At 38.0% G+C, this 20,941-nt stretch overlaps 2 protein-coding genes across 2 annotated transcripts; both read left to right on the top strand.

Moving 5' to 3' along the window:
- The first annotated feature begins 4,408 nt into the window (after positions 1-4,408).
- LOC113728464 (protein NUCLEAR FUSION DEFECTIVE 4) lies at positions 4,409-6,399 on the top strand. Its single transcript, XM_027252869.2, has one exon. The coding sequence runs from the start codon at positions 4,564-4,566 to the stop codon at positions 6,352-6,354; it is 1,791 nt and encodes a 596-aa protein (XP_027108670.1). The 5' UTR covers positions 4,409-4,563; the 3' UTR covers positions 6,355-6,399.
- Positions 6,400-8,916: 2,517 nt separating this feature from the next.
- Positions 8,917-20,846, top strand: LOC113730762 (uncharacterized). The gene is made up of 19 exons (XM_027255656.2): positions 8,917-9,266; positions 10,369-10,631; positions 10,747-10,902; positions 11,051-11,209; positions 11,364-11,447; positions 11,790-11,857; positions 11,955-12,290; positions 12,393-12,444; positions 12,510-12,668; positions 12,747-12,890; positions 13,834-13,936; positions 14,021-14,167; positions 14,255-14,309; positions 14,398-14,456; positions 15,288-15,357; positions 15,928-15,964; positions 16,070-16,127; positions 16,419-19,538; positions 20,639-20,846. Exons 1-18 carry the CDS (start codon positions 9,062-9,064, stop codon positions 19,523-19,525), a joined length of 5,262 nt encoding a protein of 1,753 aa, XP_027111457.1. The 5' UTR covers positions 8,917-9,061; the 3' UTR covers positions 19,526-19,538; positions 20,639-20,846.
- Positions 20,847-20,941: the final 95 nt, after the last annotated feature.

Genomic DNA, 20,941 nt, shown 5'->3' with positions numbered 1-20,941 from the left:
GTCAGCGATGCATAGGCACTCGTCTGGACTCAGTCCCCTTCGAATTTTCTTTGGACCTTTTTAGATTCCTCCTCTTCCTAATATAGAGTAGGAATAGGTGTAGAATAGATCCTATCTTGTTCCAAAAAAAAAAAAAAGTAAGGATGTTATAATAGTTATATTACGTGTCTTTATCACCTTTTTTAAAATCTTATGGGTTAAAAATGCCTACTTATCAATGAAGCCGGTCTGAAAGGGATGATTTTGTGCTCTGACAGAAGTTAAATTACCAAACACAAGCTTCATATCACGCGTTCCTAATGTCTTTTCTTCCCGTTTTCAGGGAAATTGCAGATGTGCCTTGGCCGTGGAAAGTGGCATAAGTGGACAATTGGCCCCGAAAATGAAATGATTTGGATTTTTGCTTGGATGGCATTTAATCAGCAGTTAGTATCTCACATCCACTATAGAGACTAGATGCTGGAAAAGCATGCCTGCGGTTGGAGTTAGTTCTGCAATTCTACGAACCCTTTTGTCATTTAATTATCAAGATTCAAGAGGGTGCCTCGATATTAAATTAGCACCAAATCAGTATGTGATATCTTCAATAATCAAGCAACTCAACGAATTTGATATGCCTATGTGGCCGAAAAGGGATGTAAGTTGTTTTTTTTTTTTTGGAGTAATGAAAAATTTTGGTAGGTTTGGCTCGGATTACTACTACAGGTTAGGATGTGTTTGTGTGACTATAGGTTACTTATAGAGATTCATCATCTACCAACACAGTCCTTACGTCGACTGCGACGTTCGAAAACTTGTGCTGGCGTGTAAATTGGTACAGCATCTTATTGCAGTCCAATGAATGTTTTGGAATCAAGAGATTTCGGATGGCAGAGCCATTGAAATAATTGGGATTTGAAAATTGATATGCATATCTCTCTGCCATAATTTAATGGATTCTTGCGGGACTTTTTGCTCTGTTTGGGGTCCAAATTACCACGTACACACAGATCCTTCGAGTGGAAATAGTGAGTACTCTTATTCTTCTGGAATAGTTAGAAGTTCCTTCTTCCAACGGTAATCAAGTTATAGAGGAGACAAACAAAAACAAGAAAGGAATGGTGGGAATGAGACATGGTGACAATTACTACTCCACTCGTTTAACCAATGAGACATATCCATTCCCATGTAGTCGGCCTGTCCATATTCATTGCCCTCATCCACGTCTTCACGTAAGTCTGCCCTACGTACGATGCATCTGGGAATGGATATCGATATGTTGGACAGTAGGTTTTAGATCAATTGACCCCATTCAATCCATTGGTTTAGGTTTGTCAGGTCAATTTTTGTACTGTAAGAACTCGGAAATTGAAGGCAGGAGAATATATAAGCACATTACCTGTCGCTGAAGTTTAGAATATAAAAGGAACGTACCCGTAAATCAAGTGATAACCTGGTTCAACCAAGTCAATTGGATTTGCTTCTTTTTTTTTTTTTGAGATTTTGCTTTTGAATCCTTTAATTGGTTACTTCTACAATTGTGCGTTAGCATCTACCCCTGTCTAAATCAAGATCGAAACCGATTTCACAAGCTAGTCGCATCCAAGTTTTTTTTTTTTTTTTTTTGGGAGGATTTATTCTCAACCAAGTTAAAAGTACATTCAAAAAATGGCACTTTCTTTCTAAAATAAATTTAACATCACAAGGCACAATTTCACGTGGTCACATGAAACATGGTAAATATCTCAGCCTCCCCCTAATTCGAAAAGCCCATGAAAATGATCCAAGAGCCTTTAATGGTTTTGGCTAGGACTAGGAAGCCCGACTCAGTGTTCTTTGATCCGCCATTCATTTTCAACTGGGCAGGCTGACCTATCAAGCCCAAAATTGAGAGTTCAGAGGATGAATCGACTAGGAATGCATTCTTGTCCAATCGCAATCTAACAGTGTGCATCACGCGACGTCAACTCGAGGTGACTTAAATTCAAGTTCGATTTCAATTTACTTTATTCTAGCTCGAACTCGAATTCAAGTTTAATTAAACCTAATCAAGCTAAATTGAACTTATTTGAGTCCAATCGAGCTCGTCTAATAAAAATTAATATTTTATATATAATTTTAAATAAATGATATAATCAATATTTCACAACAATAAATATAAAAATTTTAATATATATATGTATGTATGTATTAAAAGTTCGATTAGACTCGCTAAACTTTTGAGTATTCGAGTACAAGAATTCGAAATTCTAACTCGAGTGGAGAAGCTTGAATCTTCTGCACCCCTCAGGCGTATTGATTTGCGGAAAATGAAGCCTCAATTTCGGGTCAGTCACACTCACGGTCATTGTCTCGCTTGCTGGTCTGTAAACAACTATCTGTACTAAATAAATCTTAACCCAGTCTGAAAATTTTAATATACGATGAAATATTTGTTGTACCATATTTGTTCTAGGCTAAATGAAAATGCTCAAAACATCATGCCAAACAAAAGAACTTTTGCCACTAACGTTTGTTTTACGTGACTTGCACAAAAAAACGCTAGATAGCTGCGGAATTATCAATTGTTGGCCCATTGATTTAGTCGTTGAAAAAGACCCAAAAAAAAAAAAAGCCAGTTTACACAACTTATTGTACGTGTCAGGAAGACTGCGCTATGTGGCAATTAAACCACTTTATTACTACAAAATGTGTCGTGCTTGCTCCATGATCATCAGATGTAGTTCATAAAATGGTAGCATTTGGTTGTTGACTATCTTAATGTAAATCCTCTTTTTTGTGTGTGTGCATGTCTTTTTTGGTCGGATATTCTGAGGTCCATTTCCGGCTTCATGAGAAAGGTATTAATATTAGGCCTTATTCTTGATTGCTTTATATATAACAAAATTTGATTATAGAAACTGATTATTCAGTAAAAACTACTATTTGGGTAATCATGGATTTTATCTTTTCTAGTGATTAAACAATCAAGATATAAAAACAATCGAGAACATCAAAAAAATTGATTATCTGAAATCAGAATTTGTAATCAATTAAAATAATCAACCGACCCTTAGTACAATATAGAAAAATGTTAACCGGTAAATTCAATTGCAAGACATATTTTTATCACGGTATACATACTAGAATGTATTTGATATTTTTGGAGCTACAAAGGACAAATAGATTGCCTCTGGCTTCTCAATAAGTTGTAAATCTCAACTTAGTCTTAAGATCTAAAAGCATGCAATGTACCACTACTAGATTTGCACCACATCAAATTTGCCTACTCCAGAGAGCTCAAATTTGGCCAAAAAAAAAGAAAACTAGAAATTTGCAATTAATACTTACCAATATTTGTTTGTCTTCCTTGCACAAGATAGCTTAAAATTAATGTGCTGCTGACTCGCCAATAACTTCAGTATATGGTATAAAATCGTATTGGGATGTCATCAATGATGATGAATCCCCGTCATCTTTATTATTTCGTTTCTACAATAAATTTTGGTAAGTGAATCATATGCTTCATTAAGAGAAATGATTATAAATATTAAGAGAAACGAGCAATCTCTTTAATAATATAACTAATTCTTTGGTTAACGGATGCATTAATTTTTAAAGAAGTGCGTTTAATATGAAAAAAGTGTCTAAATGCAGAGGTAGATTAATTGTGATGGTATGTATTGTTAATATAATAAGTTATGTATAATTTAATTTAGGTGTTTTAACGGGTGGCTGTTACATTTGTTTGACAAATCATGCAACGAAGATTAAATTTCTCTTCTTTTGTCATGACATACACTTTAGTTTAAAATTTTTAGAATTATGAAATTTCATAGGGTTAACATACCTACATTCCATCCAATCTACTATATATATAAATGCACTGACAATTACTACTTTCTATTGCATTTATACATTTTTCCTAAATAATCCCCTTCCATTTATATGTTTTCCCTAATTAATCTTCTTATATTTCTAAAAATCTAACGCCTGAAATACATTTTAACGAGTGACCCTACAGACCGTTTCATTTGTAATTGGTTTTCTACTTTCCTTTTATTTTATCATTCTATTTATTTTCATATTTTTGGGTAAGCTATCTTATCAAATTATTATCGTTACGTCATTATTATCTTTTTCGTGACCGGTTTGCTATTTAATGCTGTGATACGAGATTGCTAACTAATTAAGTTCAATTTAATCACAGATTCATTCTAATTTACACCTAATTTTGTACTATATTTGTTTCTACTATTTGGCAGAAAACGAAAAATTGTTTCTAGTCTAAATTTACCCAAAGGCAATAAGAGAAACAAAGAATCTCCACGAATACGATAAATGAACGTGCTGAATATCTGTCTTTTATTCCCATAGACTTCGTCATTCTAGTTTATCTGAACTGCCATCTATTTCACTCAAACTACATCTTTATCTGGAAAATCCAATATCGAATGCAAAATCGGATATATATTCTTGCACTTTTCCTCTCTCAAACAATAAATTACTATCGTATTCTTAGCTAACTACCTTATTCGATTAGCCAGGCATATTACTCTTATTAGCAACTACCAAAGAAAGCACAGCACAGTAGAAGAGAAGGGCATGGCTGAAACCACGGTGCTACCATCCAGTCATGGCTGTGGATTGTGTGGTTTCATGGTTCAATTTCTTCGGGGCAGATGGTTCATGATGTTTGCTACATTCTTGATCATGTCTGGCTCCGGTGCAACTTACATTTTTGGTGCATATTCAAAAGCGATAAAATCCAGCCTTGGCTATGATCAATCAACACTCAATATTCTTGGCTCATGCAAAGATCTAGGAGCGACAATTGGAGTGCTGTCGGGATTATTAGCCGAGGTAACACCATCCTGGTTTGTTCTCTTGGTTGGTGCTCTTATGAATTTTTCTGGTTATTTCCTAGTATGGCTGGCAGTGACCAAAAGAATACCAAAACCCCCAGTTTGGCAAATGTGTGTATATATATGCATTGGTGCGAATTCCCAGAATTTTGCAAACACGGGATCCCTTGTTCCCTGTGTAAAAAATTTCCCCGAACGTCGGGGGATGATGTTAGGACTGATGAAGGGATTTGTAGGGCTTAGTGGTGCAATTTTTACACAGCTTTATCTTGCAATTTATCATAATGATGCCAAAGATATGATCCTTCTTATTGGTTGGCTTCCAGCAGTGATTTCTTTAGTTTTCCTCTTCTGCATCAAGGAAATGAAGAAGATTAGTGGTCATCCCCACGAGGTGAAGGTTATGTATCAAAATCTCATCATAACAGTGGGTTTGGCACTGACCCTGATGGCTCTGACAATCGGTCAAAACTATTTCAATTTCTCTCACGCTGATTATGTAGCAAGTGCAACAGGTGTTTGTGTTCTGCTTTTCCTTCCATTCCTGGTTGCAGTGAAAGAAGAATTAGAGACTTGGCAGCAAAAGAAGGAAGATGCATTAAAACCCCCTAACAGGGTAGTTACCGAGGAACCGCCTTTGCCCGAGTCCTCGAACCCCAGAAAGCAGGAAATTGTCCCTGCACATTGTACCACAGATAAAGGAGGAGGGGATGATGAATTCCGTCAAGAAGGTTGTTGCTGTGGAGACATCTGCAACAAACCCAAAAGGGGTGAAGATTATACCATATGTCAAGCTTTATTAAGTGCTGACATGATAATTCTTTTCATTGTCACATTTTGTGGGCTTGGTTGCAGTCAAGCAGCAGTGGATAATTTAGGCCAGATTGGTGAATCCTTAGGCTATCCAACTAAGACAGTTAACACATTTGTCTCCCTACTTAGCATCTGGAACTATTTTGGCAGAGCTCTTTCGGGTTTTGGCTCTGAGCAACTGTTGAGGAAGTGGAAAGTTCCGCGGACTCTAATGATGACGATATCCCTTGTGGTGCCTGCCATTGGAGATCTCATTATTGCCTTGCCATTTCCTGGTTCTGTTTACATTGCATCAGTATTGGTTGGATTTGCTTATGGCGTCCAGTTAACCATGGTTTTCGTGATTATATCTGAACTTTTTGGATTGAAGTACTACTCCACTCTCTTGAATTGTGGACAATTGGCCAGCCCTATTGGATCATACTTCCTCAATGTGAGGATTGTGGGAAAACTCTATGATAAAGAGGCTTTAAAGCAACTTGCGAGGGCGGGCCTGACAAGATCAATGGTTCCTGACTTGACTTGCATTGGGACTCAATGTTACAGAACATCTTTTCTAATATTAGCCGGCGTTAACACTCTTGGAGCTCTTATTTCTCTGATCTTGGCAATGAGGACTCGGGAATATTACAAGTCAGATATATACATGAAGTTTAGAGATGAGATGGAAGCCAATGAGAAGGAAATCGCAATGGTTTCTTCAGCTGACCAGAAATAAACAGAAAGTCATTGGTTCCCCCCCCCCCCCCCCCCCCCCCCCCCCCCTCCTCTTTTATTGTAGGTGCATTCTTGGGCATTGCAATTTTCGTGGTCTTCTTGGCTTCAATTAAGCGATGTAATTGTCTGCTTGACTTTCTAAGGGTATGTTTGTTTTGACTGAAAACCTTTTCCCGAAAATATTTTCCTTGAATTCCTGCATTTGGTTGTATTATGGTACATGAAAATATTTTCTTGTATAAAACATTTTACGCCTTATAGTGTAAAATAACTTCCTTAAAAAACTTGTTGAAGTTAATTTTCGCTGTCTACGCCCGTTGTCCAATCTTACCGGACAAACACCAATGTCTATCACGCTAGATTACTACCTCTTTGATAGTTGACAAATAGAAGAATAGGGAGAAAAAAATGTAGCCTACGAGTAAAATTCAAGGGATTGTAACACTAACAATTACCTTTCGCTTCTTCTCCATATCATATGTGTATCCCTTTTTCTCCCACCGTTGCACATTCAAAGACAAGCATATATTGACATATTCTCACCGGATGCTTACAAAATAAGACTAAGATCTGCGGAAATCAAGAGGAATTGTGGTCTTGACAGAAAGAAAGGAAGGACAAAGATCAGCAATAAGAAAGTGAGAAGCTACCATTAGCCCAATAGAGAAAGTTGCAATGGAATGGAGAGGGGAGAAAGAAGGCCAATAAAGTGGTGGTATTTCTCAATTCTGATGGCTTATGCTTCGATACAAATGGTCACTTTCCAGGTGTCACGGGTTGCTTGTCTCGTTCCGTTTGCCTATTTGTCTACGGGTTGAGCACGAATCGCCCATGGGGCTGTTGTAACTGTTGCACAGGGCTGAGGGCTTCTGGGGAGTTTTGTGGTAGCGTGATGTTGCATGCGATGGAGATTGCTAATGAAGGAAAACTAGCAGTCATAGGCCCCAATTTGATCTAGCGGTTTTCACTTGTTGAGAATTGAACCAAACACAGGAAAACAATGAAGAAAACAATTATTTTCCCAGAAAATTACTTTCAAGGAAAATGTCTTCCAATGGAAAGCATTTTACACCCTACCAAACGGACCCTAAATGTTTTTGGGTATCAATTTTCTGCAGTTTTTTGTAGTAATTGTTATGCACCATCACAATAATGAAACCAATAGAAGTGTAACCAAGACTTAGTTCAGTTGAAATTTGTGGCTGGACCTTTAAAATCTTTTCTTTTGCCTTTTTCTCCTTACAAATAGTCCACCGTCCAAACAAAGGAATCTCTCCTTAAATTAAAAAAAAAAAATCCAACAAAAGTGTGTGAAATATGATTGCTAATATTACAATTCTTAACTATCCTAATAAATTTTAGAATATTACTTCTGAAATAAAATTTATAAGATGTACAACACTCTAACGCCCTATTTGATAATCTAATTCAATATTTAAATATAATGAGTTTAGATTTTAACATATTCAGATGCGTTTGATAACCAAAACTAGAACATCTAAATTCATTTAAGTGGCACCCAAATTTTTAAATAAAATTTACTCTAAAAAATAAGTGATAAACTATTCACTTATCACTTAATGTAATATACAATCAAATGTATCAAATTTAGTATTTAACAATTCACTATTTTAATAGATTTCAGATTTTTTTATTCATCTTCAAAAATCCAACAAAAGTGTGCGAAATATGATTGCTGATATTACAACTCTTAACTATCCTAACAAATTATAGAATATTACTTTTCAAATAAAATTTATAAGAAGTAAAGCACTCTAAGTAGGTAAATAGTGTATTGTTTTTATCTACTCTTTGTGTGGTAGACGGAGAACTGTCGCTTAATCGTAGCCTATTAGCTAGTAGCTACCGGCCGCTGGTTACCAAAACTTTTAGTACAAGGCAGGTGGGATGGGAACGGGTGTTCACGAATCGAGCCGCTCGCGACCATGCCGCTCGCGAGCTGCCCGAATACGAGCTCGACTCGAGCTCGTCAATATCGAGTTCGAGTCGAGCTATTGACGAGCTCGAGCTAATTAAGTCGATCTCGAGCTCGAGCTCAAACTCAAAAACATTAAGCTCGTTGGCTCGCGAGCTCAATTATATATATTTTTTTTATTTTTTATTTTTTATTTTAATAGTAAAATTATATATATATCCCTAATATTTTATTATTTGTTAAAAAATTATTATTTTATTTATTTTTAAAAATAAATAATTATTTTTTATTTTTTAAAAATAAAATAATAATTATTATTTTTTTATTTTTTAAGCTCGAGCTTGATATTTTGAGCTCGTCGAGCTCGAGCTTGAGTTCAAGTTTCACAAAATTAACTCAAGCTCGACTCAATTAGCCAAAACTTGACTCGAGCTCGGCTCATTTACACCCCTAGATGGGTTGAATATAACATAACACAAGTCAGGAAAACGAAATAGACCTTAAAAAATGGCACTACAGTAATTTTCTCTAAATAAAAGCGTTATTGAAAAATAACCGATAAACTAAGGACCTTAACCGCAAAAAAACTCTTCACCTATGTGTATAGCTCACGATTCCACTCTCCGAAGAAAGCGTTTCACAACACACTATTCAATGTGTCACTCACTCATTCTGCGTGAGTTCGTACGAGCAGCTGTAGAATTCTCAGCAGATGATAAATACTAGTACTAATTATTAAAACAAAAAAGAAGGGATAAAAGTGCCCTCAGGAATGGCCCCATCGGCGAAGGGTAAAGAGAAGGTCATTGACGGCGGCAAAGGCTCGTCGGGGAAGAGGAAGCGTAACATCGGCGGTGGTGACGACGGCAAAACTGGTGGTCGGAAACGGAAGAATCGCGGCGTTCTTCAGTTCTTTGACGATGCCGCTTACGAAGTTGATGAGGATGATGCCAGTGACGACTCATTCTTCGATGATGGTATATTTGAACTTTTTCATCGACATTTCCCACTTGCATGGACTATATTTATTCTTCTTATTTGTTTTTCTTTTCTTTTTATTTTTACCTTTTGAAAGTGTGGTAAAAGCTAGGGTTTTTTTGGTGTGGGAAGTGAAAATTTAGATTAATTTTGTTTGCGACATGTGATGATTGGGGGTTTAGGGTTTTTTAATCGGCAATGCTGGCTCTAGTTGATTGTTGATATGCTTTTTTCCCAAACATTATTGATATTTTGTGTTTTATTGAAGGATTTTAGCTGAAATATAGTGATGATATTTGGCATTTCTGCGTGCATCTTTTAAGGTAAATAATCGATTGTGTACTTTCAATGGTGAATGAAGAAAAAGAAAATAAATGCTAAAGCTCACTGAAAAAGCATGTTTGCTCGGGGTGTGCAGAATTATGTTGTTCTCTTTTTCTTTTTTAGTTTGCCGGTAAGGTTGGCTTATTTAAATTGCGTTCATGATGCTTTGGGGAACTTTTGCTTAGCGGTTTTTGTTGTTGTTGCTGGGTTTATTTATCATATAGAAGGAGGATATGCATTTTTATTAATGTGGTTTTTGAATTGTGATATTTTGATGTAATTTTGATGGACCACTGACTTTTTTTTGTTGTTGTTCTCCACCCATTAAATGTGAAAATGAGGTAGCATTTCTTGAAAATTGTATTTTATTAACAAAGAGAGGGAAATGGCATGTATGTTCATTTGGTGTTTGTGGTCACTCTTAGGCTTAACTTCTTGCAACTGTGACTTTATTATGCTGTAAATATGCATGCATCTGTGCTTCAATTATTTTATACGTTATTCGTTTGCCGAAAATGGTCCTCTTTTAAGCAATTCATTTATACGTTATTCGTTTTCTGCTTGTCGCTAAGGAGTCCTCACTCTACCTGTTATTTTTTATCTTATCCAAATGTGCCGATGGTTCTTGTTATTTTCGTGTGCTGGCTCTCCTAGCATATTCCTGGTTGATTTTTTCATCAAGCCTGTTGGTATATTTACTAATGAATCTTCTGTTGATTGTTAGGTTCCTTGTACTCATGCTTGTCAATCTAATTTGTTACCATTTGCTGAAACTAGATTCTCTGGAAGATGAATTTGACACAGCAGCTGCAGCAATGCAATTCCAGTCTGAACCTAGCAGAGCCCCCTTTCTGCCTTTTGTTCCCAAAGTGGAGGAACCAACAGAAGAAGAACTTGAAAAGATGTTACAGGAACGATACAAACCAGGCTCTACTTTTGTGACATATGCAGAAGACAATTACGAGAGCAAAAGAACGGTGGAAATGCCTGAACACTGTCCTTCTGTTAAGGATCCAATCATCTGGAAAGTCAAATGCATGGTATAAAATTGTGACATCATAGTTTTCAAGTTTTAAAGCAGATTCCTTTTCTTTTCAAGCTATGAAGTTCTTTTCTTTTGCATCATTTTGCTCATGAGCAATTGATGGGCCATAGGTTGGACGTGAGAGGCATTCAGCCTTCTGCCTCATGCAGAAATACGTGGACTTGCAATTTCTGGGAAAGAAGCTGCAGATAATTTCTGCATTTACAATTGATCACGTTAAGGGTTTTATTTATATCGAAGCAGAGAAGCAGTGTGATATTAATGAGGTAGTCATTTGTTCTTCCGTTGATCTTCTGAATTTTGCAGTTTTTGTGTTTCTCCAAATAAATTGGATGTCCGTGTTTCTATTGGTTGCTTCTTATGCTACTAAAATTGTTCATTTGCTTACTTGGAGACTAAATACCCACAATACAGGCGTGTAATGGGCTGTGTAGCATATATTCAAGTCGCGTTGCACCTGTACCAAAGGAGGACATTAATCATTTATTTTCTGTTAAAAACAAGAGTAATGGAATTTCTGAGGGAATGTGGGCACGTGTTAAGAATGGGAAATACAAAGGTGATTTAGCACAGGTATGGTTTTGTTCCTGTTGATATGTTTGATCTTTGGCCAGTTTCTTTTTTCTTTTCTCCGGTCTTCATTTGGTATTTCTCCCATATTCTTCTAGTTTTAACTTTAAGATTTGTGTTTCACTGATTTCTAGCTGTTTCTATTATATATATGTAGGTTGTGGCTGTAAATTCTGCACGGAAGAAAGTGACCGTGAAGCTGATTCCTAGGATAGACTTGAAAGCATTGGCTGAGAAATTTGTAAGATCCTTCTCACTAATGTGTCTTTTTATGGTAATCTTACTTGAAGTAATTTATTTTTCCTTATGGGTAAAAAAGGCCTGTTATTGACAAGGAACATTGGGGATCTCCCCCTTCTCCCCACCATGTCTAAATTTTGACAAGATTGAGCAATTAGAAATTACTAGTACAAAAATTACTCTTGAAGTTTGTGATAAATAATTTACTATTTGCAGCATTAATATGCTTTAAATAATTTTACTATTTGCTGCATTAATATGCTTCTGCTTTTGCATCCTTTTATGTTACTGTTGGCACCAAATGGTTGTTACGTTATGATTTGTATCGTTCATGCATGTACAGGGTAGAGGAATTACTGCCAACAAGACTGCTAATCCGGCACCAAGACTCATAAGCAATAGTGAACTCGAGTAATTTGCGTGCTATATGTATATGTTCTTTTTTTTTTGTTTGGTCTTTAAATAAAGTTTTTGTGGTATTGATATTTCCCATATTGTATATGTAAAGAGAGTTCCGGCCTCTGATTCAATGTCGACGGGACCGTGATACTAACAAAGTCTTTGAGGTTCTTGATGGGATGATGCTGAAGGATGGCTATCTGTATAAGAAAGTATCCATTGACTCGTTAAGCTTTTGGGGAGTAACACCTACAGAAGATGAGCTTCTTAAATTTGAGCCTTCAAGGAATGAAGAATACAATGATCTAGAGTGGTTATCCCAGCTTTATGGCGAACAGAAAAAGAAACGTCCTTTACTTAGTGACAAAGGTGGTGGAAAAGGTGAAGGTTCTTCAACGCCAAGCCTGGACACTGATTTTGAAGTGCATGATTTAGTTTTTTTGGGGTAAGTGCGGTTATCGCTTATTTCCACGTTGGCTTTGCCATTGCTTCTTCTAGTATGAGTATTAACTTATTTTGGTGTAACCTGGGAATTTTGCGATTGCAGTCGAAAGGATTTTGGTGTTGTCATTGGCACGGAGAAGGATGAGATTTTCAAGGTATACCTCTCAGTTTATGTGGTCACTTTACTGCCAGTGACTTAACATTATAGTTTTTGTTTCAGATTATCAAGGAGGGCTCAGAGGGACCAGTAGTTGTCACTATTCCACGGAAGGAGTTAAAGAATGCATCATTCGATAAGAAGCTATTCACAGCACTTGATCAGAAAATGAAGAATATATCAATTAATGACAGAGTCAGAGTTTTGGATGGTCCAATGAAGGTTTAACAAAAATTTTGCATTTCAAGTGACACTATACGACTTAGGTTATTTGGTTGCTGATTTGCTTATACTATACAGGATAGAGAAGGCATTGTCAAGAAAATTTACAGAGGGATTATTTTCTTGTACAATGAAACCGTAGAGGAGGACAGTGGTTACATTTGCTTTAAGGCACAGTTGTGCGAAAAAGTTGAGCTTCCTGGTGAAGCACGTAATGAGAAGGTTTGTATTTGTTTTAAATTTGGAAAGTAGCAAATCTTTTGACTGACTACCTATGACTTCCCACAACCTGCAAATGGAATTTGTGTACATGAAGGAATCCATTTGTTTAGTAAAATTTTTTTTATTCCTAACCACTTAATAAATGATGATAATCCAGAAGAAGTTATCAGGAAAATCTCACCCGATGTTAACTAATGTGGTATCAATTGAAGTCTTAATTTTTTATATGTCATAATATAGAATTTTATGCATAGACAATTATATGCTTGCTTTTATTTGGAGGATATATGCAATATGAGATTGTAATGAGTTCCGAGAGACACAAGAATTCTTACGCTTGTAGCACGGTACATCATGCTGTGTATGTGGATGAAAAAGCTTCTGCTTGCATAGCCCTTTCTAGTTCCTCTTTTGGTGTAAATTTGTCCAATGGTGATGCAAATTCTGTTTTCATTTGTCACTTGAATAGTTTAAAAGGTTTATTTGCGTATCCATTTATGTATATTATGCTATGAGGGCTTATGAATGTATGTTTTTCTCAGAAAAAAAAGAGCAAAAAATTCCTGTTGATTTTGATAAGGATTAGGATGTGAAAAAAACAATTATCCTCATCTATTATTACACATTCTAAGACAATTTCATTATGGCTTGGGATATCATAAATATGCACAACTTTTGTACCTTTTACAAAATATACAATTAAGCCTGTTTGTCGCATCTCATGGTCATTTCCTTTGTTCAGCATCTGATTTTGTCCCAGAAAATGTCTGATTAACTTCTGCGCAAGTCCAATTTATTTCCCTTCCACCTGCTTCGAACAAACAATATATGCAAGCCAACCTGAAAAAAAAAAAAAAGAAAGAATGGGTTGAATGGATAGAACTGCTGCATTTTGTTGACACATTATCTTTCATGCTAATTTGTGCTCTCTTTTTTGGATTAGGGTGGTGAACAGGAAACTGTAGTATTTGGGGATTTTGCTTCTTCTCCTAAGTCCCCTCTCTCGCCTAAGCAATCTGATCAAGGAAGGGATGGTAGCCGAAACTGTATGTGAACATTCTTACCGCTTTCATAGTCTTTGACTGTTCAAAGTTTTAATACTTTTGCTTGAAATGTTTGTTGCTATGTAGTCAACAGGGAAAACAATACAATGTTCTCTGTGGGACAATCACTTAGAATCCGTGTGGGCCCATTGAAGGGGTACCTTTGTCGTGTGTTGGCAATACGGCGGTCTGACATCACTGTGAAGCTTGACTCTCAGCATAAAATACTTACAGGTTGGATGAATCATATATATGTATATATATAGTTTTCGACTAAACCTTGTTGACCTAAATTAATGTGTCTTTATAATTTGTTTGTAGTTAAATGTGAGCATCTTGCGGAGGTTCGTGCAAAAAGTTCTGGCATTTCTTTGGGGTACTTATTTATCGTTTTTGAATTAATGTCTATCATCTAGGGTTTGTATCTGTATTTGTCTTCTAATGTCTGTTTTATGTTACCACAGGGAGGAATCTGACTCTTTAAGGCCATTTGATCTCCTTGGTACACAGGATGGCTCAACAGGTTGAAACGAGTACCCTCTTTTTTTGTATGTTAGTATGTTTTAGTTGAAAAGCTTCAATTATCTACTATAATAGTAGACAGTAATCTCTTCTTTCATGTTCTTTCTCCTTATGATATTGAGGTTGGCGTCGATATTAGATTGGTTCCTGGCACATGTTTTATTTAGCAATTTGACTTCTGTGGAAGTCCTTTTTGAAGGGAGTAAGTTTATGATTTTGAGCTGGCTGTTAGGCATGCCCTTATAAATTGTTTGAACAGAAGGGGAATTGACAAAGTAGCCACTTCACAAGCAAGCATGTAATCTCTTTGAAGAGATTCAAATCAACTTTCATGGATAAATTCCAAGTGAAAATTACAAAGACAACTTTTGATAACTCTCTTTGTGAGAGGCAATTTTTAGAGGAAAATTTTAATCAAAGGAATTTTACCAGAACCAACACTTTTTTAGGATGTGCTGCGATCTGATGTCATGAAACTTCAAATAACTATGAAAGTTTCACTGTAAGATAACAAATGTAACAATAATTAATCTGATTGTATAAACATGAGTGGCTTTCAGTTGGTCACTCTATGTGCCTGATGTTTGTAATTGCCATTTTGTTTCTCATATTTTCAGTGATGTGGACATGGGTTATTTAGAGTGTTCGACATAAATCTTGTAGAGTAGTTTTCTATATTTCTTTAGTTTTACCTATAGGTATTGAAAGTTTGCATATGTATTCATTCTACTTCTTAGACTCCATTTCTTGCCTTCATCTGTTAACTTGTGGTTGATTGTCGTTTATTTAAAAAAATTGTTGTATGCTCTAACTTATATATGCTTATCTAAAGATTGGTTGGACGGGACAGCTAAAGCAGCAGGAGGTGGAAATTGGAATGCAGAAGGATTTTCTACAGAAAGGTGAGAGGCGAGCCTGCTAATTATTGTCCATTTAATTGTGAACTGCCTCATATTCTGCACATACTTGACTGCTATAATTTTGATTATTATCATGACTTTTATTAACATATTGAACTTAATGTAAATTTGATATTCCTTTTATTTATTTTTTTGTATGCTAACAGTAATTTCATGGCCTTGTAAATCTGTGAAAAATAAGAGAAACCTGGATACTAATTTGTGATTCACTTAGCAGAACATGAATATTGCTTCAATACAAGTTAACTCACATTTTTGTTGGATAATCTAATTTTGAACTTTATTTTCAACTTTATACCCATGTGATATTATGTTGTCATTGCATTATTTTAGGCTAGAGAAATAATTGGGTGATCCAACTTGTAACTTAGTGATGTATAAGGCAACTCAAGTTATGGTGTGTAAAACCTTTTGCATGATGACAAATTGTTGAGCATTTTGTCAAATCAGTATGGTAGATCTAAATTCATTCAACGACTCTGGGGTGTGGCTTTCATCTGTTTCGCTGCTAAGCTGCTGATTTTAATCTGATAACACTGTCACATGTTTCAGGAGCTCTTGGCCTGCTTTTCCTGCATCTAACTCCTCGGTTAGTTCATAGTTCACGTTATTCCCCCCTCCCCAACCCCCCAACCAAAAAAAAAAAAAAATCCCCTTACATTGTAGATATCTGAGAAATCTTTATATGCTACAGCTTTGGACAGAAGCTCAATCTTCCAATCCTCTTATATCTGTGGATGAAGCCAACAAAGGTATGGTTGAATGTACTACATTTTAAAACAATGGGCTTGTAATGTTCCAAATTAGCAGTTGTGGTTCAGCTAAGCAGGTAAGTGAGAGACTTAGCTGGTTTGTTTCTTCCAAGTTTCTCATCAGTCAGCTTTGGTGGGAAATCTTTGGTTGGCTTGCTGGGTTTTATATGATTTTATGTAGTTGCATGATTCACAGCAATGGTGCTGCATTTGTAGTTTAAAGACTTCATTTGTAAATTTTATATCATTACGATTTCTACTTATGTTCCCATCTTATTTATGAGGATGCAGGTCACTCTTCCTGGGAGGTTAAACCTACTCCAAGTCAAGGTCCATCATGGGGTGCAGCTGCAGCAGCTCGACAAACTTCTGGTGACGGTGGACAGGTTGCTAATTGGGGAAACAAAGAAGACAGTAGTAAGAAAGGAGCTTTTAGTACAAGTTTTGTGGGTAATGCTTCTGACAGTTGGGGAAAAGCTCTTGAATCTGTTCATCAGTCCACTACCCAGGAGCCTAAGGAGGATTCTGGGGGCCAGGCTGCTGAGAATTTGAGCATTAAAGATGATTCAAGTGGAAGCAAGTCAGCCTGGAATGCTTCTGGAGTTGCTCCTGAGAAGCCAACTATGGGTTGGGGAAATGCTGATGGTGGTTCAGATCAACCAGATGCAAATGCCTGGAATAAAGTTACGACTTCAAATACACATGAGACAGGAAACTGGCAGAGCACGAGAAAGGATGGAGAAGGTGCAGGAGATGAAAGTGCTTGGAACCAAAGTGCACGAGTCATTGATGGTGGATCTTCTTGGAATAAACAAGATGGTGAATCTTTTGGGAATAAGCAAGTTGGTGGTTCCTCATGGAATAAACCAGATGGAGGATCCACTTCTCAGAGCAAGCAAGGTGGTGAATCCTCTTGGAGCAAACTGGATGGAGGATCCACTTCTCAGAGCAAGCAAGGTGGTGAATCCTCTTGGAGCAAACCGGATGGAGGATCCAGTTCTTGGAGCAAACCGGATGGAGGATCCAGTTCTTGGAGCAAACCGGATGGAGGATCTGGTTCTTGGAGCAAACCGGATGGAGGATCCAGTTCTTGGAGCAAACCAGACCGGGGATCCAGTTCTCAGAGCAAGCAAGGTGGTGAATCCTCTTGGAGCAAACCAGATGGAGGATCCAGTTCTTGGAGCAAACCTGATGGAGGATTCAGTTCTTGGAGCAAACCAGATGGGGGATCCAGTTCTCTGAGCAAGCAAGGTGGTGAATCCTCTTGGAGCAAACCGGGTGGGGGATCCAGTTCTTGGAGCAAACCGGACGGGGGATCCAGTTGTCAGAGCAAGCAAGGTGGTGAATCCTCTTGGAGCAACCCGGATGGAGGATCCAATTCTTGGAGCAAACCGGGCGGAGGATCCAGCTCTTGGAGCAAACCGGACGGAGGATCCACTTGGAGCAAGCAAGGTCATGGATCTTCTTGGAGTAAACCGGATGGAGGATCTGCTTCTTGGAGCAAAGAGGTTGGTTCAACTGAAAATAAAGGTGATACTGATCAAGGTGGGAGTTGGGGGAGGTCAGAATCATTTGGCAGGGCCCGTGGTTCAGGTGGAAGAAGTGGAAGAGGTGGTCGAGGCGGAAGAGGTCAATTTGGTAGGGGAAGGTCATTTGGTCAGGGCGAGACTTCCAACTGGGGAAAAGGCAATACAGATGAACATGGCTTCAGTGGTGATGCATCGAAGGGAAACCATTGGAGTTGGAATAGTGGTCGAGCAGATAGTTGGGATAAAAATGTATCCTCTGCTGGAGATAAAGAGAGTGGTTGGGGCAAGCCAAATGCATCAGGGGACAATGGTGAATCCAAATGGAGGGGTGCTACTAAAGATACTGGTGAATGGGGTGGAAAATCTCATACAGGTTGGAATGGTGGTCGGGCTAATGACCAAAATGAATCCTCAGATTGGCAGAAGAAAGATAAAAGCTGGTCTCAGAAATCTGATGACAGTAAAATGGATGTGGAGGCAGGCAAAGATGATCCCTGGAACAGCAAAAAAACATCGGAGGGAGGTTCATCCTCAGGTTGGGGTCAAAGCAAGTCAGGTGGAGCAACTGATGCTGGTGGAGGTTCATCCTCAGGTTGGGGTCAAAGCAAGTGGGGTGGAGCAAGTGATGCTGGTGGAGGTTCATCATCAGGTTGGGGCCAAAGCAAGTGGAGTGGGGAAACTGAGGCTGGGGGAAAACAAAACTCTTGGAGCAGCAAGAGCAATTGGAACTCAGACAATAACTTTGGCAGTAATGAAGGGCAAAATGACACTTTTGATAACCAGGGAAGAGGTGGAAATTGGAGGGGAGGCCGAGGAGGAAGATGGGGGCAAGATAGAGATGGTTTTGGGCGCAGAGGTTCTGAACGAGGTGACTTTGAAGGTCGTTCTGACCGTGGTGGTTTTGGGGGTAGGGGTAGATCAGGTAGGGGAGGATTTGGTGGTAGAGGTCGATCGGATAGGGGAGATTTTGGTGATTTTGGTGGGAGAGGTGGATCAGATAGGGGGGGGTTTCGTGGCAGAGGTGGTTTTGGAGGAAGAGGACGTGGAAGGAGGGATGATTGGAATAAAAATGATTCTGATCAAGATAAGTCCTACCGCTATAACATGTCAAACAAGGATGTGGACTGGAAAAGTAGTAGTGGTGGAGGTAATTGGAATGATGGAGATAGTGACAAAGGCCAATGGCAGAGTGCGAATTCAGGTTGGGTGGCTGCTGGGGGAGGAGATAGTGCTCGAGCTGGTGGATGGAACAAAGGAAACGATAATGCTGGTGGCAGTTGGGATGATGGAGTTCATGGCAAAGGCCAGTGGCAGAGTGGGAATTCAGGTTGGGCAGCTGTTGGTGGAAGAGATAGTGCTCAAGCTGGTGGGTGGAACAAGGGAAGCAATAGTGCTGGTGGGATCGGTGCCCAATCTAGTGGCTGGAATCATGGAGCTAAAGATGTAGCTAGTGGTGACAAGCCTAATTCTGGGAAAAATGGGTCTTGTAGTAATGCTGGTGGATGGGTAAGCAACAATAGTGGAGGCAATTGGCAAGCTGGTGATACGAATCAGTGGCAAGGTGCTGGTTCAGATGGGAATAAATCAAAGGAGCCTGCTGAAAGTGGAGACATTGAGCAAGCTGGTGGCTGTACCGGAGGACTTGGTTTAAGCAAAGATGTTAGTGGAAGTGATACTAATTCCGGTTGCTGGAATAGCCAAAATAATAATTGGAAAACATCAAATTCTTCTGGTGGAGCCACATCATCTAGTTGGAACCAACCGGCTATGGGGAAGGGGGAAGGTGCTGGCACAGCTGATGCTTGGGGTAAAGCACCGGCAAGCTCCTGGGGCCAGGCAAAGGATGGAAATGATAAAGGGGGTTGGTAACTGCACTATAAAGGTAAACTCTGCTTTATATACTCGTCCGTCTTGCTTCAGTCTCTACTAGTCTAAACTGTGTTACATTTTTTGCTACATTTTGTGATGATGGTGTTAGCAAGTAGTGAGCCTTAAGTATCTTCCCAATCAACTTGTAGTCAGCATCTAAAATTGGCACTAGAAAGGTAAACTCTGCTTTATATGCTCATCCGTCTTGCTTGGGTCTATACTAGTCTAAACTGTGTTAACTTTCTGCTACATTTTGTGATGATGGTGTTGGCAAGTAGTGAGCCTTAAGTATCTTCCCAATCAACTTGTAGTCAGGATCTAAAATTGGCTCCTTAATTATGAGAGAGTCCTTAAATGAAACTTCTAGTCATGTAGTTAGGTGATAGCTCAATTTCTTGGCATCCAGTAAATGTTTCTTGTCAGGAATAAAATTGATTTGGATGATTAATAGGATATTTGATACATCAATCAGTGTTTAGCATATTGAAGCTTTCACATAAGATTCACTAAGGATGAAAATTTATTAGCAAAATGATTTGAAGGGAAGGTAGGAATTTGTGAGAAATGGTATGTGAACAACAAATTGACAGCATTTCATGGAAAACAAATTTACTGCAGGCAAAGTGTCTTTTTTGGCTGAAATTATATCTGCAAATTCAACTTAATTGTCGGCATAATGTTGTCCTTTTCTTGTTTTCCTGCTGTTGATGCCCATGCCCTTTTAGGTTGGACTATGAGATAATTGCTGTTAAAATATTTGGGAGGTACAAGTCTAATGTTGGAGGAGTCAGGGGCAAGGGCCCTGACCAGTTAAAAGTAGTTCTCTTACTACTAAGCTCCCATATGTCATGGTTGGAAATATTCTGAAGAGAGAGAGAGAGTAAAATGAGAATGTGCTTTTTAAACATTCAATTTTTTTTCTTTATATTTCAATTAAAGAAGGCACATTTTAATTTTCAAGTAATTGAACTAAAAAATGTTCTTAAAGAAATTCTTTTGGTTTGATAAAAGAGGATCATAAATGTCACATTTCTTTAATGTTTGTGTGCTCACTCCTGTTGGAGTGATCTAATTTTTCTGTTCTATGTGCTTATTATGTTGCATTGTTTGCAGGTTAGATGCTAAGAAGCCCTTGCACCAAAGCACAGATGGTGACTGTTCACTAAAAATCTTCTAAAAAACTTTGGGGGTTTGAAACTATATCTTCATCTTTGTCCGTTGTGTAGAAAGCCATGAAACCTTTGACAATTTTCTGGATGTTTTCAGTAGTGCTGTATGACTTTTCAGCTGTATATAAAGCTAATTGTCGGTTTTTGATGAATTCTATGGACTTTCATTAGTAAGGTTCATGAATCCCCTCCCCGACTTCCCTGCATGGGCCTGTTGCGGTTCATAAACGCCCCTGGGTTTCAAAGA

The sequence above is a fragment of the Coffea arabica genome, chromosome 2e (genome assembly GCF_036785885.1).
Source record: "Coffea arabica cultivar ET-39 chromosome 2e, Coffea Arabica ET-39 HiFi, whole genome shotgun sequence".
Classification (NCBI taxonomy): Eukaryota; Viridiplantae; Streptophyta; class Magnoliopsida; order Gentianales; family Rubiaceae; genus Coffea; species Coffea arabica.
This window is presented reverse-complemented; position numbering and strand designations above follow the sequence as displayed.

Coding starts and splice junctions, on each gene's coding strand:
- LOC113728464 (XM_027252869.2), top strand. CDS start 4,564: ATGGCTGAAACCACGGTGCTACCATCCAGTCATGGCTGTGGATTGTGT.
- LOC113730762 (XM_027255656.2), top strand. CDS start 9,062: ATGGCCCCATCGGCGAAGGGTAAAGAGAAGGTCATTGACGGCGGCAAA. Junction 11,448..11,789: donor AAGCATTGGCTGAGAAATTT/GTAAGATCCTTC, acceptor ATGCATGTACAG/GGTAGAGGAATTACTGCCAA. Junction 14,168..14,254: donor TCAGCATAAAATACTTACAG/GTTGGATGAATC, acceptor ATTTGTTTGTAG/TTAAATGTGAGCATCTTGCG.